Below are 26,923 nucleotides of genomic sequence, written 5' to 3' on the forward strand. Positions count from 1 at the left end.
GTGAATTTTAATGTGTATGAATTATACCTGGAAAAAAATCAGCCTTATATTCTAAATATTCACCTATATTTTTCTCCCAATTTCTACAAAACATATTGTTATTCAACTAATGGAGTTTTCATAGATTTTCTATTTTTATTTATTTGAGGTCAATGCATTCTAGGGTTTGATACCTTGCAAAAGCATCAGCATTTGATTTATTAGGCCAATCAATTCAACGAATGCATTGTCATCATTTTATCAGTTCCCACAACACAAAATGTGAAGCAAAAATGATGGAATGTGAAATAAGAAAAAAATATTAGAAAAATTACAATCCTTTACAGAACTGGGTTAAAGAATTTGAATTCTTGCCTAGAAGTGCAAGTTACACAATTTTTTGAAAAATACTCTTCAGTGCTGGTGAAGATCTTGTGAAACACTCTCAGACAGTATGGGTAAGAGGTTTAAGTGATATAACTTTCCTGGCCATTTGAAATTATCTAACAAGAACTTAAAGAATTCAATTGTAATACAGATATACTGATAAAAAAATCCAGAAGCAATTATACCAAATTTTTAGCAGTAACCAGCCATCTCTAGTTGATGGAAGACAGGCTGTTATGTTTTTTCAATGCTTTCTATTTTTAAAAATATTTTCTCTTTTTTCTTTTCTTTTTTTTTTTCTTTTCTTATCTCTTTTCTTTTTTCTCTTTTCTTTTCTAATTAGTTTCAGATGTCCAAAACAATGCAATAGTTAGACATTTCACCTTTCACAAAGTGATAACCGCCCCCCAATCTATTGCCGCACTGACATCATATATATCTATTACAATTTCATCGACTCTATTCCCTATGCTGTACTCCATATCCTGTGACTATCTATATATATTGAATTATAGATGACATACAATATTATTCAACTTCAGCTTCAGAAAAATATTCTTAAAAATTTCTACAATAAGCCCATGTCAGTTTTAATAATTAGGAAAAAAGCAATACATACTTATAAGAATACTGGTTCAAGGGGTGGAGGGAGAGAAATAAACCACAAAAGGGAGGACATAGGGATAAACTAATTTTTTTGTACAGATTTACCTGTCATTGATAGGAATTCTCAAAATAAAAATGTCTTCCAAGTAGTCAACAGTTTTATAAAGAATTTTTGTTCAGAGAATGACTATTTCCCTTCTAAATCTTCTCTGAATGCCATAGAAGTCTCGAATATACACTAACTCTACAAGGGACACTTGCATTGCCTCCAAACAATATTTTACAAATGAGAAGCTTTACACAGAATTATTAAATATTATAAATTCATACCTTGAAGAACGATGCTCTGGTTTATTTTGTTCGTTGCAATCTGTAAAGAAAAAAGATGATTACATGTCAAAGTGCTCTTTAGAAGCCCTGGAAAGTTCTTAAACACTAGCTGCCATACCATGAGATTTCACAAGGACTGTTCACAAGATTGCTGTGTCTTCTGCATAAAGTTCTTCATCAGAGTTGAGAGGTTTTGTCTGACAGAGAAGGTAGAAAGGATACAAAGAAGGACAGGCATATAGATTTTATGGTTAGTTAAAATAATCTACTTGGGAAAGATATTACATGCATTATTTCTTTCTCAGAGATATTTGCTGTTTTGAACACTTTGCTAAAACCAAAACAAAATTTAGCTAAGGAAAGAAAGTAAGGAAGCTGAAAAGCCACAAATTACTCAGCTCCAAAAAATCATTCCATGAATCATGGTTGGCAAAAGCTTCTAACAGGATGGGGAGGGGAAAAATGAGCAGTCAGCTACAGCAACATCTGCAAATACACTAAGACCCGTACTATCTCATCCTTAACCCTCCATCACCCAGAACATTCCTGAACATGGATCTCAATGTTTCAAAGATAATTAGGTCTCATGTGCTATATACGGCAGTGGTTTCCAACCAGGGGTGATTTTGCAACCCCTCCCTCAGAGAATGTTTGGCAACGTCCGAAGAAATTTTTGATTGTCACAACTGGGGAGGAAGGAGCTACTAGCATCTGGCAGGTACAGACCGGGGATGCTGCTCAACATTCTACAAGAAAGAATTATCTCGCCAAAATGTCAACAGTACTGAGGTTGAGAAGCCCTGTTATAGGGTGAGAGAAGAGAATGTGGCTGCTTCAAGTTTTCAAAAGTGCCATTTTGGACTGCTGTGAAATGCTGTTAATCAACCTGAAGACTATTATATACAAGAGAAAGTAACGAAAAATGCAAAAGCTGTGTCTTTTTTGACACTGAACTTTTCTTTCTTCAGTAAATGCTTAAAAATAAATAAGATGAAGTAAATAGGTCTCAGTGTTATGGAAAAAGTAACAAAAAGCAATGTGTAAGCCACGATAAAATCCTACGCAATAACTCTTTTAAAAAAATAGTATGCAATGTTGTCAAAATATGGTTTTCTAATGTATCTTCTGAATTAACACTAACATGACAGAATTTAATCCCAAAACAAAGATTAGACAGAAATTCTTTTTTTCCCCTTTAATTGCATTGCTGGTGGAACAGCATACAGATAATGAAAACACACTGTAAAACTTCTGGAAAGAATTATGGAAGGAAAGGAATCAGATTTACATAGTTAAATGTATAGATCAATTCTTTCTGAATGGGTTCATAATAAAAAAGAAATGTTTCTTAAACCAAAGAGTTAGTACACATGAAGATACTGTTCTCTGAAAGACTAACCAGGAGGAGGATCAAAACATGTTTGTTTAGATAAAATGCTCTCCAAAGTGCACATTGTTAATATGTTTCTGGGTCCAATTTCTCTATACAGTGACTTAGTTACTGCTGCTTTTAAAACTTTTCTTTTAATTTAACTTTGTTTTGCTCTGCCATTAAATAAAAATATCCTGGTTTTTCATTTGTTGAGTACTAAAAATTTAAAGCCACAGCAACACAATGCACATTTTTATCATTTTTTCAATCGTTCCTCTTCAGCTTTTAGCCTGCTAGTTGTGCTACCAAAAGTAAAGTATAATGTTTCAAAGTACAGCTAGAAACTGGGTGCACATCAGCCATCCTCAGATAACAAAGCAACGACTCTTACCTGTGGCTAAAGATGAACTCAAAGGCTGCCCGTAATACAAATACGATATGTTGTGGCTGTGATCCTAGTTTCCTATAGTTTATTTAGGCACGCAATCTGAACTCCACCATTAATCTCCCTAGTGGTTCAATACATAAGAGGAGGGGAGAAACAGAGTCACAAAGCGTGTAAACAAGACTCAGCATCAGAGGGCTTCCCTCTAGGGCCTGTTCTGATTGGCAGATGTGCTATGACCAGTCTGCACAGCTGGAATGCGGCCATGCAGGAAGCGAATGGCTCCTAGTTCTCCTTCATTCTTGTTAAAACAGGGAACTTGACAGTCATTTTTATACTTTCTGTTGTGAAAAAATACAAATGCCGCCCTGCAGTATTTTTCTATCGAGCTAATAATTAAAATCCAAGAAAATAAATTGATAATCTGTTGAAGGACATTTTAACCATTTCCTCCCAAATTCACTCAGTGTTTTAAGTGTTACATTTCTATGTAAACATGCATCCAGTATTTGTCACGTTACTCCTAAGTACCATATATTTGATAATTTAAAGGTATGGGCAAATTATCCATTACCATATTCCCCACCCCCCAACCTCGACATTAGGAAACAAACTAAAACACATGTTCTTGCTGTGATTTTTTTTAAATACACACATAATTGGATTTCACATTTTGCCATAAGCCATCTTTTAGCTTGAATACAACTAAATATGTAGTGTGTGTATGTTATATATCTGTGTAACTACACATATTTTTATATATTAATTTTAAGCAAAGTAATTTTCATGACAGTCAAGAATATTATGCAATTGTCAAGAAATACATTACTGGTACTGCTGAGTTTCTGGCAAAATAATAAGTGGTTATTATTTTGATCCAAAACCCAAGACTGAACAAAACATAACACTGAGAATAGATTTGAGACCTGGATCTTGCCAATAACAATAAAACATTTGGATAACATCCCCTTAAGAAAAACAAGAACAGATCTATAGTAAAATGTTAATTTCATCTTGACTATATACAGTGCTGGATACATATGGATTTAATTTATTTCAAATCTAATACTCTTTGGCACATCCCCTCAAATTGTTTTCAGTTTCTAATGTTTAAATAATTAGGAAAAAACATACTTGCAAAGGCTTCCTGAACTTTTACATACTTAGAAACCACACAAATAACTTACTAGCCCAAAGTCTCAAAAAAGTTTGTAAAACTAAGAATGCCCTAACTCTAAAATTTAGTTGTCAAATGTTACACATTTACTGTGAATAATGAACTAACTCCAGAGGCCTACCAAGCTGAGCATTATAATTTAGGTCACTCAGAGATCAGCAGTACATTCTCAATGTGAAAGTCAGCATGGCTGGATGGCTATTATCAAAGTCTGTTGGTTTCACAGGTGTATTTCACACACACACACACACACACACCACGAGCATGAGAGCACTTGCATTCCCTGTCTCTACTCATCCATGTCCTGATTAATACAGATAATTGAAGAAATGGAAAAAATATCCTGCAAGCAGAACAAAGGCAGAAAATAAGGTTGTGTGTGTGTAAACGTGGGGAGATGTAAAGGAGGCAATAGGGGAACCAGTGGCACAGCAAAGGGCCTGAGAATCAGGAGAGTGGTAGGAAGCTACATGGGGTGGTTGGCTCTGAGAACTCCAGATTACCCCAATTTTCCTGCCACGAAGACTTCTGGTTCTAAGTAATCTGCACATACATAATTCTAATGTTTATGTGTTCAGGTGGTATACCATTTATGTAGAAATGGGCTCCTGTTCTGGCAGGGAATGGCTAGACAGATTCTACTGCTGTGTAACCACTCAGGGAGATCCTGAATCTAATTATGTGACAAATACTTTGAAATGAAGATGACAATGCAAATGTCATCTTTTGCTTTGATTAAAACTAAGAAGAATGGCCAACTTAGAACTTATTAGAATCTACTGTAAGATATGCAGGCTTTAAGGATTTGGCTTTGATCGCTTAACTGAAGAGAAAATCAAACCCCACTGGGTAGGAACTTACACTGCTAACTCAAGCTGGAAGTGAAAGGTCCGAAATCATTCTTTGAAATGAGTGGGAAGACACCATCTATTGAAATGAATACAGACAGACAGACTGAGGATAGAGTAGGAAGTGGTACAAAGGAATCTGCTTGTATCTCGTATTGGAGTACTAAAATCTCTATAATGAGCATGATCATACTCCCAAGCATTACTGTCAAATTCTATCTTGAACATAAATATAGTATGTTATATTTTTTAAAACTGATCAATTCTACATAAATGTTTTTTACCATTCAGTATTAACTAAAGGATCCACTCATTCTGAAAAAGAATTCTTCGCGGCAACAATAACATTATCTGGGAGTGGTTGAAGAGGGTAAAGAGGGTCAAATATATGGTGATGTTAGAGGACTAAACTTTGGGTGATGAGCACACAATGCAACATACAGATGATGTATTATATACAGTATTGTATACTTGAAACCTAATATAATCTTATTAACCAATGTCACCCCAGTAAATATAATTTTCAAAAGCACAAAATTGATTTTACTCATCTAAGAACATGGATGGAATTTTCCATAGATTAGACAATCAGAGTTTCACAGGTTTTTCTAAAATTTTCAAATGGTTTTTATATTTGGGCAGAGAAATGCAAATGTATTTCTACTCGAAAAGAAACTAGTGTTCATTCTACAATATTACTGACACTAACAAATACCTATTCACCTCCCCTTTCTAATTCCATTTCGCCACCCTTGGTCAGGTGTTTCCACACTGATTTTTAGTCACTTTTGACGAGTGACTAAAAATCAGTGATTAGTATATTGCTCTTTTAAATGGCAGGTTTTCAATAAATACATACTTCTTGTTGTTGTACTGAAGTGAGAAAGCTACTATTGCTTGGTTTAAAACACCAAGATATTAAAGACAATCTCTGTGAGTTATCACTGCAGGAGAGAAATGAGGCCTATTATAGGGAAGTTGGCATGACCTCTGTCCACGCTCGTGTGGGTAAGTGGCAAAGTCTGGTCTACGACTCTGTCAATACTGAAACCTTCCATGAACTGTAATTATCCAGTGCCTAAACTCATTGAAATGTAGTACCCTAACCACACAGGGAGGGAAATATTAGAGATGGAAGTGAAGTTTTTTCAATCCAGGAGTTACATAACTCAACAAAGAAGAAGATTGTCTGTGGAATCCGTCTTCTTCACATGCCCCCTGAATTTTAGGTTCTGATCGGCACTTAACTGTTGTGTCCTGACTGGGTTTTCTGGTTCCCGCCTCCTCCCCTCCAATGCAGCCATATTGCCGGCCAGATAAATCCACGCCTTGGAAAAGTTACAAGTCACTACACGCCACAGATCCTGAGAGAATTACAGGAGATAATGACACCTTAGCACCTTGCCTTTGCACAGCAAGCTCCCAAAATATGTTGGCTTCCATTACGTCGTTCCATTACGTCGTTAGTTGTGATGACCAGGACTGCACTGCAGTGATTGCACAGTTTACTGAACCTCTCTGAACCTCCGTTTTCTCATCTACAAAATGGGGAAAGAGTACTACCTTTACAGTTTTTGTGAAGATAAAGGAATTAAAGAATATAAAATGCTTAGCTCAGTATCTGGAACATAAATTCTATGACTTTAATTTTGTTACTACTACTCTTTGTTTTAGTAGTTGACAGTCAATATTATTTTAGTTTCAGGTGTGCAGCATTAGTGGTTACACATTTATATAATTTATGAAGCGATCCCCCTACTAAGTCCAGTACCCACCTGACATTATAGTTTTTACAATATTATCGATTAGATTCCCGATACTGTATTTTACACTCTCGTGATTCTTTTATAACTACCAATTTGTAGTTATAAAAATTTCAATTTCTCAATCCCTTCACCTTTCTCACCCAGCCCCTCAACCCCCTCCCATGTAGTAACCAGCAGTTTGTTCTCTGTATCTGAGTCTGCTTCTGTTTGTTTATTCTTCTTTAGATTTCACATATTAGTAATATCATATGGCTATTTGTCTTTCTCGGTCTAATTAGCATAATACCCTCTAGGTCCATTCATGTTGTTGCAAATGGTAAGATGTCATTCTTTTTTACGGCAGAATAATATTCCATTGTATAAATGTACCACAATGAGATATCACCGTACCTATCAGAATGGCTATCATCAATGAATCAACAAACAACAGGTGTTGGAGCGGATGCGGAGAAAAGGGAATCCTTATGCACTGTTGGTGGGATTGCAGATTGGTGCAGCCACTATGGAAAACAGTATGGAGGTACCTCAAAAAATTAAAAATAGAACTACTTTTGACCCAGCTACTCCACTCCCGGGTATTTATCAGGAGAAATCCAAAAGACTAATTTAAAAATATACATGCATCCCTGTATTCACTGCAGTGCTATTCACAATAGCCAAAAAATGGACACAACTGAAATGCCCATCAACAGATGACTGGATAAAGGAATTATTACCACAACTCTATCTTTAATACCTGGCTCAAGAACCACCTTCTTCATAAAACTATCCCTAACTAACTCCTCTTTCTCTTCATCATTGTTGTATTAGTTTCTTATTGCTGCTATAACAAATTGCCACAAACTTAATGGCTTAAAACAATGTAAGTTTACTCTCTTGTAGTTCTAGAGGGCGGAAGTCAAAATAGGTCTCACTAGGCTAAAAGTAAGATGTTTGCAGGGCTACATTCCTTCTGTTCTGTGCCTTTTCCCCCGTCTCACGGTCACTTGCATTCCTTGCCTGTGGCTCCTTCTTCCAGCAACGGAGCATCTTTAAATCTCTCTCTGACTCCGACCTCCTCTTCTGCCTCCCTGTTTCACTTTAAAGGATTCTTATGATTACATTGGGTCCCCAAGATAATCTAAAACAATGAGTTTATGTCAATGCCAGGTGATAAATAACCTTAACTTCCCTTTGCCAGGCAATATAACATAGTCACAGGTTTCGGGGATTAGGACCTAGACATCTTTGAGGGAGAAGCATTATTCTGCCTGCCACATTCTACCTGAACTCTCATACTACCTATAGCACTCACTTGACACTTAACACATGATAGTGTGTAGTGTGTGTCCCCTAATCTCATCAGTGTGTCTGATAAAGGCAGGGCTCTGGGTCTCTGCTTCACAGTCAGCCCTCTGTTGATAATGGTAAAATCCAAGGCCTTCCCATTTCCTTTTTTTCTTTGCATCGTCTAGCGGGCTCATCAATATATCTGATATTGCTGAAAAATGTGTCCTCCTAAGAATTCTCATACATATTTTGATTTTTTTTTAATCTACTAGTAATTTGAGTCATCTTTGCCCTAAAACCATCTACATTTGGTCTATTCTGTCTCAAAGTAGCTCTCACCAAACCAAACCACACTTAGGAGGAAAAAACTATAGCACATTAGAACTGGAAAAAGAATAAGCTATTTAGTGATGGACTGCTACTTCTTTTTAATAGTTCTTCTTTAAAATGGTTCAACTGAATCACTTTGATTTTTGAGTTCAACCAACTATTGAATCCGGCTTTTTATGATTTGGGTTTATTACGTTAGTAGTTTCAGAGATGAAAATTCAGAGCCACCATCTATCTGCACTGCTCTTTTTCACTCCAACATGAATTTGGTAGAGCTTTTAGGAAGATGGACATTTCATCAGCTCCACTCGGGTCCTGGGAAGCAAGATACTGAGGGGAGCAGAAATGGAAGCAGGCTTAGGAACAGGGTGCAATCAACCCTCCTTCATGTTCCCACCCTCAAGCTCCCTAACGGTTCTCTTATTCTAACTATTACTTCCATACCTCTTTTTGTTACAAAAATCTCACCTTTTTCAGCACATGCAGCTTGTGATCTAAGGAAGTATAAAAAGACCTTTTAGTTAAATATAAATCTTATTCCTCCAACTGCCAAATGAAAACTATTAGGCCCATAATCAAAATATTAGGCCATTCCTAAGGGTTTTTCTAAAAGAGTCATAAATTTTACTTGGAATAAGATATGCTACAAGAAAGGTAACCTGAGACAGTAACCCAATAACAGAATTGCTTTCCGTGTTTCCCAAACTATAATAATCTTTTGGATAGTCACAACGCTAATTATTAGTATCTTAAAGGCTCTGAGAAACTTTTCAGTTGAAAAAATGTAACTTTGTTTAACGAACACAGCATTTCCCAAACTAATCTGAGGACAAAACATTTCTTACCAAATCAGACTTGCTATCTGGTACGTTGGCATGAACAATGGTATCACATTATCGCTATCACTCCCCTGGGCAACCAAGGTCCCTTAGACAGAGCTTGGTGTTTGTCACCTCCTTGTCCAACACCATGCCTGACATGTAGGTGGCACTTCTCTAATGAAATGAACTCCAACTGGTGCAGGGCCAGGTACAGGATCCAAACACAAAGGAGCATGAGAAGTAATGACAAATGAATCTCCCTTTCACTTCAATCAGGTCAAACCCTGATCTTTTAAGATTGTATGAAATGTGTCCTTTCTTTAATCCCATCGCTTATCTTTGATTTTGCACTGTTTCGGTTAATTTTTGCATTGTAGGATTACAAGTTTCCACAAAGGTGAGCACTTAGTGCCCAGGTATCTGCGATGGGCTCATACCCGTAATGAGAAATCAATAAATATCTAAGTATGACAACTCAGGCGGAGATTAGGAGCACGAGCTCTAGTTCAGATAGGCCTCGTTTTAAGCTCTTGCTTCACTATTTATTCCTGAATGACCTTAGCAAGACATTTAACTTCTGTAAGCCTCAGTATCCATATCTGTAAAAGGGGATAACAGTAGTACCCATCTCATCAAGTTGAATGAGGATTAAATGAAGACATGCATAGAAAGGATAACCAGGTTGCTGCCTACGATAAGTGCTCAATCAATGTTCATTATGATGATGAGAATATCAGGATACAAAATATGTGTCGAGTTCATAATATTGTGAATGCAATTACCTAAGAGAGTCTCCTTTGTCCAGTATGGAGTTTGTAATTCTGTAAGATTGTTTTTCTTGCTTGGTACTGGTCAAGAGGACAAAATGTGCTCATAAATAGGGTTTCCAAACCCTCCCTTATCCAATGGCTTCAGCCTCTTTCCTTTTCTAGCCCTTTGAACCAAGGGCTACTATGAAAAATTTTCCCATTGCAGCTTCTGACAGAAGTGGTAAATAAGCCCTAAAAGTAAGCAGTGGAAGGCAGACAGAGGCGGTTCGGGCAGGATGAAAAACTGTGCCAAGCAACAATCAGCAGCCCGCCCATTCCTATTCATCCTGTGGGTATAAGCCCTCACAGTCATTTGTGAGATTCAAGAACTCTAAATAATACGGATTTCCTGCGTAGGATCAGTAAGTCGTATGAAGAAAGAAACTAAATAAATTAAATATATTTTCCCTACTTATGAAAGTACTGAAATCTGCCTCCATATTTTAGAGACAGTATGGATTTCTTTCACAAGGACCCAGAAAACCAAGATTTAAATTGTTATTTCTGGTGACAAAGGATGGATAACAACGTATCTAATCATAGGTTGCCTTTTCTGTTGTGAGAGTAAAAATAAAGATATTTTTTTCCCTTAAAGTAATGGCCCGTGCTTACTGTGTCCTTTTCCTTTATTTCTGATTAATTCACAGGTATTGTAACAAAGTTTTACCTTGTACAGCCAACTCTGCAAAATGAGCAAATATCAGAAACCACTATCGCCAAGAGACTGTAGCATCTGCTGAAAAGCACGAAACAAAGGAAAAATCATATTATTCCAAATACTGGGCACCTTCTCACTCTGATGTAAGAACACTCGGCTATGCAAACCTTTCCCAAACAGCTGAGGATTTTTCTGATTTGAGTCTTCAAGCTGAGATTTTTATCCACAGTGGGGCAGTCTTGGTCTCTAATCTACAGTGATGAAAATCTTTTTAAATTTAAATCAAGAAAAGGTAAAGCTATATCCACGTCTTACCACATCACCTTACCTAGGGATAGAAATGTATTCGCTGTACAACACATTACTTCTTGCAAATTCAAGCCCAACCCATCTTCTTCCTCTCCATTTTATTAACAAACTTCCATCTACAGAATCATCTTCAAAAAGCTACTGAAACAAAACAAGAATGCCCAACTGTCTCATTCTATTCTCCAGCTGTGTAGAATGCCTCTAAAGGAGGTGCTCAGTTCTAAAGCTACACGGGATCTTTCAGTGAGAAGAGACCCAAGAACACCTGCCATATCTGCTTGAAGCCTTATGTGATTTCTCACAGGGAGAAATGTTGCCCCCACCCCTCACCCCACACACAGTGCCTAGCATCTATTGGCACTTATGATATTTGACTCACGTTATAATTCTCTTTATCTATAATATGTTTTACTGTTTCAACTATCACGAGTTCCATCAAGACAGGGTCTTCATGTATCTTGTAATGAATGCCTGGCATAGCACCTTACACACAGTAGGTACAACATAAGTACCTGTCATTGAATATAGTGGTATGGGTCCTCTCCAAGACCTCTGCAAATTGGAAAGCAGCTGAGCTAATAAGCCTTTAGGTTGTTTATGTTTCTTTAGAGGACAGAGGAGTGGGAGGTGGGGAAGTTGTTATTAATTCATAGAGAAAGAGATTGGGCCTTACCATGCAAGGCTTCAAATAATTTTGAGTTGGAGTGAAAGCATCTTGAAGTGCTACTTCAGAGTTGCAGAATTAGTAAAAACATTATACTTAAGTAATGAAACATACAGTGTAGGTGGAGGGTGCGGGTGAGGGGACAATGCCGTTACACAAAGAAGCACAGGAGGACACACAAGGGATTCACTTCTGTGGCTCCAGGGTAACAGACGACAGCTGAGATTCAAGACCTGGCTATCAGCATAACCACAACAATAAAGACAGCTACTATTCATCGAGTGTTTACTATGTTAGAGGCATTCTTAATACATTCCCATTTAATCCTCACAGAAGTCCCATGATGCAAGTCTTTTCTATTGCATTAAAGAGAAAGAGAAGTCTCAGAGAAGCTAGTTAAATAAAAAGGGAGTATGAATTTTCAAGCCTGGTTGTGAAAAATCCCAAAGCTGCTCCTCTTTCCACACATGGGAAGGCTGGTGGTCCTGCTCATTTGATGAACTACAGAGTAAATGTGTAAGAATGTTGTTCACCACAAACCACACTTATATTTCAGTAGTAGACAGTGTGTCGCTTAGAGACTGAATCCAGGGCCTCAAATTCTTTCCAACTGTCGGAGGATTTCTTCAGCTCCACAAAACAGAGAGACATCCTCTTATACATTCCTAAGAATACAGAAGATTTTGACTTGGGCGTATTACAACAAGATATGTGAGCAGGGAGAATGGCTCCAATTCACTATCTAGTGCTATCAATAATCTTATGCCACTCACATATTAAATTTATGGGCTCAACAGAGTATGGATACAGGTACATAATAGGGACAATTCATTATAAACAACAGATTATAAGGCAAGTATGAATTTTGTTGGAATATTATTTGTTATTACTCCCTATACCCTCAGAATAAAATTTTAAAAAAAGAATAAATTGATCTGAAATTATTTACATTTGTATAGAATACCGATTGGGTGTTGATTTTCTTTTGAAATACAATTAGTCACCTTTTATTGCAATGCAAGGTCCATTCTTAATAATGATAGTTAAAACACACAAATATTGGGTGACAAGGTGGAAGAACTATAAGATATAGCAGCCACATACCAGAAATTGGCTCTAGGGCAGCTTATGTGTCACTTATGCAAACCAGACTCAGCTACCCTGGGTTTGCCCATCATTGCTATGTAAGATTCCCACACTGCTCCACACCCAGATTCATTAACACATGGTGAAAGATGTTTGTTTGCATCCTTCATGGATTAACCCATGTACCACAGGCAATTAAAAAATAGGTCTGAGCAGCAGGGTGATCATTTGGTCATGGGACACTTCCAGCAATAGAGAGATGAAATATAGGACCCATTCTACTTTATCAGAAACCAAAGTAAGGCACGTTGTGTGCTTTCTTTCCACACAGCCATGGATGAAACACCTGCAAATACAGGTGAGTGAGGTCTAGCTTGGCCATCCTCAGCGTGCTGTTTTGGGTCATTCCAATCTGGCCCAGAGAAAAAAGAGTCAAAGGTAATGCTGACCGTCATTGAGGAATACAATTGGAAAACAACAAAACCTGCTTTCAACAAACTTACAATCTATGTTGAGGTGCAAGAGCGAACGATTTCTAACGCATACTGCGAGTACAAAAAGTGTACAAGAACCTTAACATTTTTGATCGGTATGTTGTAAGAATTACAAGAATCTGCAAAATCTTTAACAAAAATACTTGCACAAATTCCCAGACCTCTCTCAAATAACCAAATTCACCAAAATTAATGTATTTCTGGCCCTCTCTTTATAGCATGAATTAACTACATTTTCAACTTTGCCTAGTTTTACCAGTCACTTGGACTGGTGTACTTGCCTTGCGGCAGGAATAAAAAATTCCTGCATCAGCTGGCATGCCAATTACTAGGACTTACAGGGATGCTAGTGAATAATCAAATGATGCATATTAAATAAATGAATGCCCAGGAGCTACTGAAATATAGAATTATAAGGGAAGATTTAGTTTTGACTAAGAAATCTTCAAAGGCTTCCCATAACAGAGAGCATTTGATTTGAGCATAATTTATGGTTGGTAAATTTGAGAAGTAAATATGGAATGAAGGGCATCTAAGTTTAGGAAAACCATATACTGTCCAAAAGTACGAAGGTGCAAAGAACGGAAGGAACATGTTGAATAATCCAGTAGTAGATAGACCTCATGATATAAGGACAATATATTGGGAGATGACAATACAAAATAAATTCAGGATTATTTGGGCAGTTATGAATGTTATACCTTAGCATTTGAACTTTTCTGTAGGCAATGGAGAAAGGGAAACTAACCTGCTGGGATGGAATGGGGTGAAGCGGTGGAGAATGAAAGCAGAGAGACCATTAACAACAGTGCAACAGGATAAAAGACTGACATAAGAAAAGAGTAAGAGGAAATGAAGTGAGAGGATTGAATGGAAACAGACAGGATTAGGAATGGACAGGATGTGTTGAGGGAGGAAGTAGGAATACCTGGAAGCAGTAGTACCTGGTGCATGGTATAGGCTACCATTAACGGAGGTCAGGTACAAGACAAGATGAGGAAGAAAGATGACAGAATGGGTGGGAATAGATTATGATTAGGATACATTAAGTTTGAGGCTTCTAAGTGAAAAATCACATGGAAATGTTTATTTGACTCATTCAAAATGGCCGAATAAGGAGTTATTTATCCACCTGCTCCCCTTTAAATGTAATGACAATAAAATAGAAATTTGACTGGAACCATAACAACACTAAAAAAAACACCCCACAGAAAAACAAGGAAACAAAGAAACCGATCAAGAATGAGAATCATCAATAGATCAGACATCCTGAAAAAAATTGGAAACAGGGACCAAGACATCAGAAGTTAAACATGAACTCTCCCTAGAGAGTTCCTTGTTAGTTGAAAATTAAACAGTCGGCCTTGGGCAACCATGAAGGACAGGTCATTAAAAAGCCGCATTCAGATGGTCAGATCCAGGTCCTCAGCATTGCCCAGTCCCCACTCCGCAACTAATCACATCCAGTAGCCAGTCAAGGCTCCCCTCGAGCTAAAGGCAGAAAATTGCTATCCATGTAAAGTTGGTGACCTGCCTGGAAAGAATCCCAGCAGGGGACTTTGGGCTTGAGAAGGAAAAAAAGAGTAGAGTTGAAGGGAATTTAGAATTGAAGGTAAATTCAAACCCAGAAATTGTTGGGAGACAGAGAGATTCCAGACACATCCCACCCCTAGAATAACAACTTCCGTACTTTGGCAATTTTGGTGGTCTGAGTTTGCCTTCCTTCTCCCTTCAGGAAAGCCCCCCTCCCCCATTGGTATGCCCCATTAATATACCCATTGACATAGTTATATCATTCAGAGGAAAGCATTTTTACAGGAAAAAACTTACTACTTATTTGTGTGTGTCAATTTAGTCTGTTATTCATAAATATGTAGCTACAACCAATGATAAACACTGAAGGAAAATTACTAGTCTAGTAAAAAGAGAAAGACCAAAATGTAGCATCAGTTCTGGATCAAAGAGAAAGAGAATTTAGGGAATAGAAAAGAGTATTTAAGATATTCTAATTGGTATCCTTATAGATGAAAAAAGCATGTTACATCTATAAAAGAAGAATCTGCCATGAAAAAGGAGTGACCTGAGAACAAGAAACAGTTCTTGGAAATTAAATATATGATTGTTCATATGAAAGATTAAGCAGATAGGCTGAATAAAAGAACACAGCTGAAAACTGAACTTGTAATCTAAAAGATAAGTCAGACTTTTTAAAGAACACAAAGAGATGGAAGATACAAAAATTAAAAGAGCAATGGAGAATAGCCTCAGGAAATCCACATCCTTCATAAAATTAGCATTTCAGGAGAAGAGAATAAAGATAATAAAGGGGACAAGATGCTCAAAGAAATGACAGATGAAGAGATATGAACAAAATAAATAATCTACCTTGAGAACTTAGTACACAAATGCCCAAAAGTAGATTTTAGAAACATACTCTAAAAATCTGTTAGGGTAAAATCTCTCAAGGAGAAGGATGGACAAAGGAAAGACAAAAAGAAAAGGTGTCATGTATCTGTCTGCTCTATTACAATATTGATAGAGAGGGATTGCTGGCGGAGACTTATAAGCCCAAAACAACTGTTGGAAAAAGAAAACTGAAAATCAGGAGAAAATGAGATCGACATAGTAAGAATAAGGGGGAAAGTCTGTGAAAGTTCTTTTCATGAGGCATCAATAAGGAGCAGATTCTATAACATGAGGCTTAACTTCTCAGTCACTCTCACCATTGACCAGATATTACGCCAAAGCATGAGCAATATGACTTTTATATATTCTACTTTATGAAGCTGCTAAGAATCCACAATGAAATACTATTTGACACCCACTAGAAAGGCTATAATCAAAAAGGCAGATAATAACAAGTGCTGAAAAGGAAGTGAAGAAAATGGAACCCTCATACACAGCTGGTGGGAATGTAAAATGATGCAGCCACTTTGAAAAACAGCCCGAGAGTTCCTCAAAAGGTTAAATACAAAAAGGTACCTATGACCTAGAAAATCCACTCCTAGGTGGATTTATTTCCCAAGAAAAATAAAAGCCCGCGTCCACACAAAAACTTGTACACAAATATTCGTAACAGCATTTTTTGTAATAGCCAAAAAGTAGAAACACACAAAAATCCATCAATTGATTAATAGATAAATAAAATGTGGTATACTTGTAGTCATACAATGGAATATTATTCAGCAATAGAAAGGAATGAAGTACTGGTCCATGCCACACACAGATGAACCTTGAAAACATTATGTAAATAAAAGTAGCCAGTCACAAAGAGACCGCATATTGAATGATTCCATTTTATATGGAATGTCCAGAATAGGCAAATCTATGAAAAGAGAAAGTACATTAGTAGTTGCCTGGGGCTGAGGGAGGATGGAGGGTGAGAGTTAAAAGGTTTAGGGTTTCTTGGAGTGATGAAAATGTTCCAAAATTGATTATGGCGATGGTTGCACAACTGTGAATACACAAAAACCCCCACTGAATTATATACTTTAAATAGATGAATTGTATGATATGTGAATGATATCTAATAAAGCTTTTACCAAAAAAGTTGCTAAGAATAAGAGCCCTGATTAAATGAGTGAATGGCTGACATTTTCATTTGAATAATCATGTAAGTATAGGACTACATAAATGGGAACTCTGAAATATATATAATTTGGTATAATATTCAAATTTTAAAAGTTCAGATTTCAATTTAACAAAATTCTAGAAGTGGATCCCTGGTTCTTTAAGAAAAAACATTTATGAATCTCACCTAGTGGCCGGGCCAATCACATCTATGCCAGAGTGAAAAGTAATGGTAATCAGAGCTGTGTTTACTGACTTCCATTCTGCGTGCCATGTGTGTCAACTGTAATCCTCACAGCCCTGCAATTATTCCCATTTTAAAAGGTGGAAACTGAAGTTTCCAGAAGGGAAGTAACTTGCCCCAGGGTCACAAGACCAGCAAAGGGTGGATCTGGGATTGGCACACAGCTTGGTCTAACTTCAATCTCATGTTCAAGATGGCTTTCCACAACAGCATATTCCTGCCGTATTTTTAAAAATAAATAGTGAAAGAATTAACAAGTCAGAGTTTTGCTTTTAGGGGGAAAACCTGCAATAAAATAGAAAGGGGAAGGTGTATTTAGGATAGGTTTTCTATGACTTTACATGGTTCTTTACACCCTTGGGTGACAGTTGATTGGGAAATTAATGACAACATTCTAAGACAGACAAGCTCTGGTATAAGGGCTTCAATATTAAAGAGGATTGTGTTTAACTACAGCTATAAGATTCTCAATCTCTAAATATGATACATGGGAAACAAGATAAATGATTTTTTTAAAAAAGCTGTAGGAAAGTCTCCCAAGTGTAAAGAAGAAACTGAACAGAGACTGGTATTATAACATTGATAGTCCAACTAACTAAGCTGTGGAAATCAAGAGGGAAAGCAGAATAAGCAGAAGAAATTTCCTAATAATAATTTCAGGTTGACAGACACACTGATAATTCCAGGGGAATAATTCTGACTATTAGACAAGCTGTAAAAAGATTTAGAAATGATAGAATATCTCCAAATTTCTCTTCCATTTCCCGAGAAACAAACAGCATTGTAAAGAGGAAAGATCTCTCGTTATCTCTCCTCAATCTTTATGATGCCAATCAACTAAGAGGACATAAAACTGCAATCAAGAACTTAAATACTTCCTGAGCAAGCTGTGTCCAAATATTTATAAGAAAAATCACTGAGTATCTAAGTTAAGAGAGTACTCTATAACGATCAAATAAAAAGTTCAATAAATAGCAAACACAAATATAAGCCTTTATACTATAAAAGGGGAAAATAAATGGGAAGAAGGAAAAAGAAATATCTCTTGCTTTCTATTTCCCTCCATAAATACCATTAAGATGTGGGAGTCAAACTGTATAAGCTGATGTCATGGATCCCAAAACAAACACGGGGGTCAAGACATCCTCTGGTAAGGACGTCACAGACATGAAGTTCCTAACTCCTTTAGGTGTTCATATTATGTTGCCTACTGGCAGAAATTAAGTCATATGAAGAGACTTCCTGCACTGTTGTTTACAATAGCAAAATCCAAAAGGCTAACAACAGGGGAATGACAAATGTTGACACGTTTATAATTTTTAATGAACTATGCAGTTATTATCATATTCAACATTTATTGAGTATCAAGCACTTACCTAAGTGCTTTACTCACAGGGCCTTAACCAGAACCCTATGAAGTAAGATCTCTTATTTACTGGCCCCATTTTACTGATGAAAAAACAAGGAAGTTCAGTTACTTTGCGAAGGTCACAGAGCTAGGAAGCGATGGTACTAAGATTCCAAACCAGTCCAGCTCCAGAGACCAAACTACGCAGCACTATAATAATTGCTGTTTTGGGTGTTACTTTTCAAATGAGATATTGGATTCTATTTTATAATTTTTCTTTCAAGAATTTTTGTTTCAATATTCACAAGCACAATTAATCTCTGGTTTCCTTTTGGGAGAAATACCTTTTCCATGTTTCAATATCAATGTTATTTTCCCTTGTAAAAAGGAATTTGAAAAATTACCTTTGCTGTCTATCTTCTGAAACAGTTTAAAATAACATTGGGATGGATGATTTGTTTCTTAAAGCTATGGTAGAATATCCTTATAAGCCAGGAGAGGGGAGGGAGGTAGCTTTTTAACATTGTGTCTATTTCATCAATAATGAATGTTCTTTTAGCTTTTCTGTCTTCTGGAATCACCTATGGTCATATATTTTCCATTTCATTAAAAAAAAAAGTTTAGCAGCTTTATTGAGGTATAACTTACATGCCATAAAATTTACCTGTGTGAAGCGTACAATTCAATGATTTTTACTAAATGTACAGAGTTGTGCAATCATCATCACGATCATTTTAGACATTACCATCACCTTAAAAATCTCCCTTATGCCCATGTGGAATCAATCCCTGCCGTTATCTCCAGCCCCTCCATTGTTTAAATAGGACAACTCTGTAACCGTTAATGCATATGAACAGATATACTCATTAAATGTGGGTTAAGTAAAATAGTCAAATCTTGGTTATATTGCATGTAACATGACTATATTATAATGTACAAGTGGTATAATTTTCTTATAGCTTATTAAAGCTACCTGGTACTTATGGAAAAAACAGTATGATTATGCTCATTTTCCTACGTTCAGTACTGAGACTTTCATAAACATGTATTCTTAATAGCCCCAATGGCAGCAAACAATAGGAAGCAAATACTAAAATATGGTCATAATAACCCCCTGCCTCCAGACATAACACAAATTGTCATTTTTCAGTTACTTCATGTAAAACGTATTTCTTACTATAAGATCGTTTTAAAAGATTTTCTTTTTCTTAATTTATTTTCTAAATCTTTCCAGTGAGAGTCTAGAAAGTCTAGCTATTTATGAATTGGACCAAGTGTTTCATGTGTAATGTCCAGGAATTTCGTGCTCAGAATTAAGCCCAGCTGACTACAAGTCCAGGCAATATATTTTTAGTTAGCATTGAAGAAAAATTTCTCTCATTAGGAAGCATTAGTGTCATTTGATTTCTGATTCTTGCTTCAAAGTTCTCCCCATACAACAGGGAACATTAAGTATAAGATTAACAACAAAATATTTTTACATGTTCAAACATGCATAATCCAGTCAGTTAGTTAGATCCAGCATAGTTAGATCTAAGATTAGGAAAAATTGCTTTGAGCATTGAAAATTTCTGGCAGTGATAAAGGTCAAACCGTTTTGGAGAATGTAAAGAGCATTGACTTTGGAATTATAAACATGTCCCTATCCTTCTTTCCTCTTTCTCTCCCTCCTCCCTGCCCAGCAGCACCCATCCCCACGAAAACAAAACAAAACAAAATGCAAACAAAAGACTTCAGTGAAAACTTACTGCCAAGATTTTCTTAAAGTGAATTTATACTGGTATAATTTTTTTTTTCATTCAGGAACTAAAGTTACTAAATTAAGTTGCTTCCTTGTCAACTTAATATCCTTGTTGGCCATCTGTTACTTTTCTATCCTCTCAAAGACATAAACATCTAAGAGCGTATTACAAGACTGTTTTGAGTTTTAAACAGATGCATCCTTACATGAAAGCCTGACTATAAAGTACTCAAGGGTATTTAAGTCTTGTGCAAACAAGTATGAATTCACAATAAAGGAATCCAAAACATATATATACTCATACATAGTCAGAATCTGTGTATGCCCTTGGTCCTAGGTAGATACTCATTATACCCATAAAATTTAAAACTATTTTCTTAGTTAAATAAAAAAAAGTTTTACTCAGCTCTTCTAGGATCATACCTAAGACTTGTTTTCAAATGTTTCTCTGAAAAAAAGTATTGCAAAGTTATCAGGTTATCAATAATAAATATGAATTTTAACTGGATGGAAATAATAAATGTAGTAAGATCCTATATAGAATAAGCATGAGGAAATGAAAAAGCAGTACTAAATCTGTACTGTTACATTTAAATATGTACTATTATAGGTCTCTCCAAAAAAGGTCACAGTTAAAAGATCAGAAAACCTATTAGTGGTGTAAAATCTGAAATCTATACCTTATAAAGGTTTATCAGAGAACTTGAAATCTTTGCAAATTTGCTGTAAAACAAATATAGATTTGGAAACATTTTCAGGAACAGAAAAAGAGAAATCAGGTCTGTCCTTTTATTTTGACGACCTCCATTACGCTCCAGCCAGGACTCTAATCACTTTCCTCTTTAAGTAAGGAATTACTTAAGGCCCTCTCTGTTTCAGCTAAGTCTTAAAATTTGGAGAAGCATTAATATTTACCCTCTGCACAGGAATAAGAAAGAAATATCTTCCGATTTTTCTTATTCCCCAATTTCAGTTATCCACCCCCAAATTAATGCAGTATTGTTTGTTTAAAACCCTTTCTTCTTAATAGTCCTATCAGAGTGGCTAAAATTGGGGGAGAAAGGGGGTAAAAAGATAAATAACCAGTATGAATTTGGAGGTGGGAAAAGGGATGTTCTCAATCTCTATAAATTGGTACCATCTTTGTGGAGGATGATTTGGCAACAGAGATCAGACCTCAAAACACAAAGTCTTTTCTTTCGTAACTCCATGTCAGAGCAATTCATGGCAAAGCTACTGCACAAATACATGTGAAGAGTGATAAATAATATTTATATTCTTTAGTATATTCTATAGCATAATCTATTATCGCAAAAAATAAAGAAAAACTAAGTGTCCATCAACATAGACATGACTTTCAAGTTAGGCTCTACTTCTGTATTGGGTACTGCTAGGCGGCTGGTCATCAGGTTGGTATATGCTGGCACGGGAGGGCTCCGAGTGGAAACTCTTACACTGCATACAGAATACTTCCATTTTTTCCTGTGCTGTACATACACACACTCACACACAAATACGTATATGGATCCCATGCAAATATCTATGTATAGGCAGAAAGAGAGGGAAAGATGGGGAGAGGTCTGAAATGATGCCCAGAAAACCACCCATGAGGTGCTAGAAGTAGAGAGTGAAGAAAGGAACTTCTATTTTATACTTCATACATTTCTCTCCTGTTTTCATTTTTCCCCCAGTAATTGCAAAGAGAAAACAATCACATACTATAGCCAGCAAACTTGCAGAAGAGGGAGCCAGGCCTATCAATATTTTAATAGTAACTATTCACTTTAGATTTCTTTCCATCTGCCTGCCTGGAAGAAAGGGCATCTGCTCTCATCATATGTGCACTAGACTTAGCACAGTCTCCCACGATGATTCTGTGAACTAACTAGATAACTGTGGCTGAAAAACAGCTATTTGGTTAGATTCATCGCCAGTGGAAGATCAGTCCACAAAGACGGCTACCGGACGGTTCCACTTCAGCCTCCAGTTTCCGTGGTCCTCCAGCGTGGGTCCTGGTTTTCAGACCCCCACTCTAAAGGACTTGGGGAAAAGTGAAAGTACAGAGAGCCACACACAGACCTCGGCGTGCTCCTGCTAAGCCTCCCCAACATTCACTGCCTTTCTACCGCAGTCCCCTTTCACGACGAAATGATCTTCCCCCCGACCTCGAATGCTACTTCCCTGGTCTTGGTGTCATGAATAACTGCACCCTCTCCATGATCTCACCTTCCTAGCACATTTATTATCTTTCTTGCACTCTTGACAGCAACAGTACCAAGTCCAATCATTTTCAACCCTGTTAGGATTTATAATCCACTGATTTTACCTTGCTTTACGCTCTACAGTCCCTTCATTCCTTACTCCCCTCCTTTCCAGCTTAAATCACTCCCTTGCCCCCTCCCACTTTATCATACCCACTTCAGGAGACCTCTCTATGCCTCCACACATGCTTGTCAACACACAACCATGCCAATTTCCCTTTTAATTCAAGGGGATTCTCTCTGCTGCCCAGCAGTCAGTTATTTCTCTGGTGCATTCATCTTCCACACTGTGACTCCTTCTTCTTAATTCCTCAACACATCCCTTCCCATCCCCACTCGATTTCTATTTGTATTTCTCTGAGGAAATGGAAACAATCAGCAGAGAACTTGTACTACCACGTCTCCTACCGACTGGGACCTGCGTCCACCCACTTGCTGCCGCTCCTGTTGTATGACAGACCTGGTGTGCTCCAATCTAAGCCCCTCACCCCACTGACCAGTTAGCTTCAGTTCCCTCCTGTCTGCTCAAGGACACCACTGCAGCAATTCTCCAGATTTCCCTCCAGCAGCATCAATTTCTCTCTCTTTACTGGATAATTCCATGAACACACAAACATGATGCAATTTGTCCCATCTTAAAACAAAACAAGAACAAAAAACCCCTGCACCACCCAGGATCTCCTGCCAGCTCTTTCTCAACTTCCCTTAACAGCAAAATTGCTTTGAAAAACTGCTGACATTTGTTGTCTCCAATGTCTCCCCTTTATCGGTTGAATCCATTCTACGACGCTAAATCCCATGGTCAGTTCTTCGTTTTCTGCAGCATTTGATAGACGCTCACTTCTTCCTCCTCGAAACACTTTCTCTACTTGGCTTCCAGAATACTCCTATCAGTTCTCTGCTTACCTCACTGCTCGTCTTTCAGTCTCTCATTGGTTCCTGTCTATCTCTTCTCAGCTTCAGTGTGGTCAAGCCTTACAACTCCAGTGGTCTTTGTTTATACTAAATCCCTATCTCATCTTGCGACTTTAAATACTATGACATGCTAGTGACACCCTAATCTAGCCCTTCAGTTTATGGCAATTTCCTGATTCCAGATTCATATATTCAACTGCCTACTGGAATCTCCAGTTGAATATCTTTCAAGCACCTTAAATTTAACATGGCTATAAATGGAGTTCTCATCTACCCACCCAAAACCTGCTCCTCCTACAGTTTGCTCTATCTCAGCAAACAGTCATTCCACACTTCCAGTGGCTCAGGTCAAAAACCTTAGTCATTGTTGATTCCTCTCCCTCTCTCACATCGAACCCATCAGCAAATCCCACTGGCTCTACCTTCAAAATGCAGCTAGAATCTGCCACTCCTTACCACTTCTGCTTCCACAGCCCTGGCCCAATGCCCCCATCACCTCCTACCCAAAGTATTGCAGCGGTTTCCTGATTGCTCTCCCTGCTTCTACCCCGACCATTCTCAACCTAGTAGCTAGTATGACTCATTTAAAACTTTAAATCAGATTAAAAAAAAACCTTCCCCTTCTACTAAGAATGAAAGTCATCATCACAATTGCCTACAAGTGCCTATATGGTCTGGTCCCGTTTCCTGCCCGACCTAGTTTCCTATCACTCACTGTGCTCTAGCTTCAACGAGGAAGAATGCAACCTCCAGAACTATGGGCTTTGCTGTGATACTTGTTTGTTGCCTCTCTCTCTCTCTCTCTCTCTCTCTCTCTCTCTCTCTCTCTCTCTCTCTCTCTCTCTCTCTCTCTTCTCTCTCTCTGACACGACACACACACACACAATGCCTAAGGCCTAAAGCCCTACGAGAGCCAGATCATGGCTAACTCTCATCTTCCCAGGAAATGTTCAACACTTATCGAAGGAACAATGCTTAAGAACTATGGGCTCCGCTATCATACTCCACAGCAAAGTAGAAATCTGTTATTCTCTTCTTCTCAGGTCTAAGGACACCAGAAAATACACAGTATTGGGGTCACTTCAGGTCTTTGGTCGCCCAGACTCAAAACAACGGTAACACCTGTGTCCAGGATTATTCCCTGCCCTGACTTGCAGGGAAACACATCTGGAGCCACTGCTGTGGCAGAACTGGCCTACCCTTTCTTTTAGCCCCGTCCTCCTGCCCATCTGCCTCCCCTCATCGGCAGTCCAGCTGAAGAACTCAACCTCCTGCTGGGTGACTGGACGGGGCTGCTCTGGGATACACCCATATGAGGATAAGTAGATTTTCTGACCTCTATTTCCTCAGCTGACATTCACTCCCCGCACACGCTGTCTCACCCCTAGCATTAGATATATTATACTCTCTAGGCAATTAATCGGAGGTACTGCAGACTTCAAATTCTCCTTGACCCTATACCTTCCCTTTGCCTCCTTCATATTTCTTCTTCTGTAATCTCTTTGTTTATGTGTATCTGCTTTTGCTTTTGTTTAGCAACAGTGGTAAGACCTTAAAAGAGAAAAGGACAGGGCAATGAACTTTGAGAAGATAGTTCTCAGTCTGAAGAGTAGTATAGTTCTCCCTCCACTTCTGGGTAGTGTGTGTGTGGGCAGGTGGACAGAGGACGCAGATACAAAGATGTGTTCAGAAGTTAAGGAGGCTAGCAACAGAGCTTCATTTCTGTATCGACTGTCTTGATTCTTCTCAGTATATTACACCCACCTCTTTATATTCTTTGGAATATAAAAATACATTCCAAAGCCAAACAACTTCATTCCGCATCATTTATTGTTTTGGGTTTTCCTGAATCACAAGCTTTTCCTATCATTTGTGCTATCTGAGCAGGGTAACTGCCCTCAACCTTGTTCGCACCCAGGGAACTCAGCCTTTAGGCTAGCTCTCAAACCCCAAATCAGAATGCTATCTAATAGGGGGCAGAATAAAGTCAGAGTTATCCCTGAAAATCAGAGGCATGAAATCTGTATCCGTGGCTGAAAGCTGCTTTCTAATTTTTTAAGACGGCCGTGACTCTTGTTGACCTTACAGGTAAGAAGCCACCTGATGCACTGAAGGAGCTAAAGGTGCCCACCATTGATCTCCCAACATGCAGTGACTACCATCAGAAAGAAAGTTTGCTGCGTGAAGTCAGCCTATTATCAGTGAAGCCATGATGTGCTCCCAGCTCCCGGTGGGGCAGAGGGATCAGTGCACAGTAAGGATCCACCCTGAAGACACCTTTCAGAGCACTTCCCTTCCCCATTGTACTCCCCACGTCTCATATCTTCAGAGTTCCTGGGTAAACCCAGGCGTGCCTGGAAGGCCCATGTCCACAGCTCTTGTCTAAACAATTAGACAGTCTCTCCCTTTGTGCTGTGTGTGGCTTAGCCACCTTTCCTCTTTCCTCGGGGCAATAGAGGCGATCCCCTGATATGTAAAGTGGAGGATTTCTGGGTCCTGGCAGGAGCGGTGAGCTGGGAATCAAACTGCATCCAAACCAATGAGCCTGAAGTATATACAAACATCAATTTCTACAAAACCTGGATTGAGAAGTCAGCCGTCTCGCATACTGACTTTTCTGCTACCCTCCATCTGGATTTATCTGGGCTCCTCCGTGTTATGCTTCTGCCTGGGGCTAACCTAACTGGCTGAGGTCGGTAAGGCCAAGCTCAAGTGAGAATTAAGAACGAGGGAGAAGGGGAAACTCTGGAAGTTGAGCATTTTGAAGATTCAGCAAGACAGACGCAGTTCTGCTACCTCTAAGCATATCCCCCATTAGTCTAACACGCTGTTGCCTTTTCCCCCAGGTCAATCAACCTGGAAAGCAACATCCCCAACATGAATAAAGTTTGGTTGATGCTAACTATTATTTCTCATATTCAATTTTGTAATGAAATTGGAGACTGGGGAAATACAGAAGCACAGAGCTTTAGGGCTTAAAACTTTAAGATCTGGAAATCACTTGGCCCAAGCAATCCCTACATTCTGTAGACAAAGGAGCTGGGGTCCAGAGAGGTTAATTAGTTGGCCCTTGGCTGAATTCAAGATGAAAACCATCTACTCTGGGACTAAACTGGGTTCTGAAAAAAAAGGAGGACCTTGGAAAATTAGGAAGTTTCAGCTGAAGCATGCCAGGCAAGAAGAACCTAGGGCAGTGTGACTAGATATCTATTGCTGACAATACATTTCACCAAAACTTACCCACTGAAAACAACAAACACATATATTCTCACCGTTTCTCCGTAATTAGGGGGAGCCTAGCTAGGTAGCTCTGGCTCAGGGTCTTTCAAGGGGCTGCTGCGGTGCCAGCCCCAGCTGTGGTCAGCTCAAAGCTCAACTGGAAGAGGATCTATCTGCTGCCAAGCCCATGCGTGGTCTGTGGCAGGTCTCAGGGGCTCGCTTCTAAGCTCACTCACACAGGCCTCTCTGCAGGGCTGCTTCATTGCAGCTGGCTTCCCCAGAGTAAGGGATCCAAGACAAAGTGAGAGGACACCCACGATGGGAGCCACCGTCTT

General features: G+C 38.3%; 1 protein-coding gene and 1 pseudogene across 9 annotated transcripts in view; one reads left to right on the plus strand and one right to left on the minus strand.

Moving 5' to 3' along the window:
* Positions 1 to 26,923, minus strand: part of SH3D19 (SH3 domain containing 19) — a 141,784-nt gene that overhangs the window by 77,767 nt on the left and 37,094 nt on the right. For 4 of the 8 annotated variants that reach the window (XR_013995188.1, XM_081077433.1, XM_081077435.1 and 1 more), the window contains exon 2: positions 1,303 to 1,342. Coding sequence is in view for 2 of the 8 variants with exons in the window: in XM_081077433.1 (XP_080933559.1) it covers positions 1,303 to 1,342 (40 nt within the window). In the remaining 6 variants the exon portion in view is untranslated. Of the gene's footprint in view, positions 1 to 1,302; positions 1,343 to 1,420; positions 1,688 to 3,065; positions 3,252 to 22,951; positions 23,066 to 26,923 lie in introns of those variants that run through there. The other 4 variants (XM_081077438.1, XM_081077439.1, XM_081077440.1 and 1 more) reach the window with 4 other exon arrangements.
* On the plus strand, positions 24,354 to 26,060 carry LOC308508950 (serine protease 27-like; annotated as a pseudogene). Its single transcript has 3 exons — positions 24,354 to 24,681; positions 25,458 to 25,623; positions 25,818 to 26,060. The product of its transcript is annotated as a serine protease 27-like (transcript).

Source organism: Rhinolophus hipposideros (genome assembly GCF_964194185.1).
Source record: "Rhinolophus hipposideros genome assembly, chromosome: 16".
Classification (NCBI taxonomy): domain Eukaryota; kingdom Metazoa; phylum Chordata; class Mammalia; order Chiroptera; family Rhinolophidae; genus Rhinolophus; species Rhinolophus hipposideros.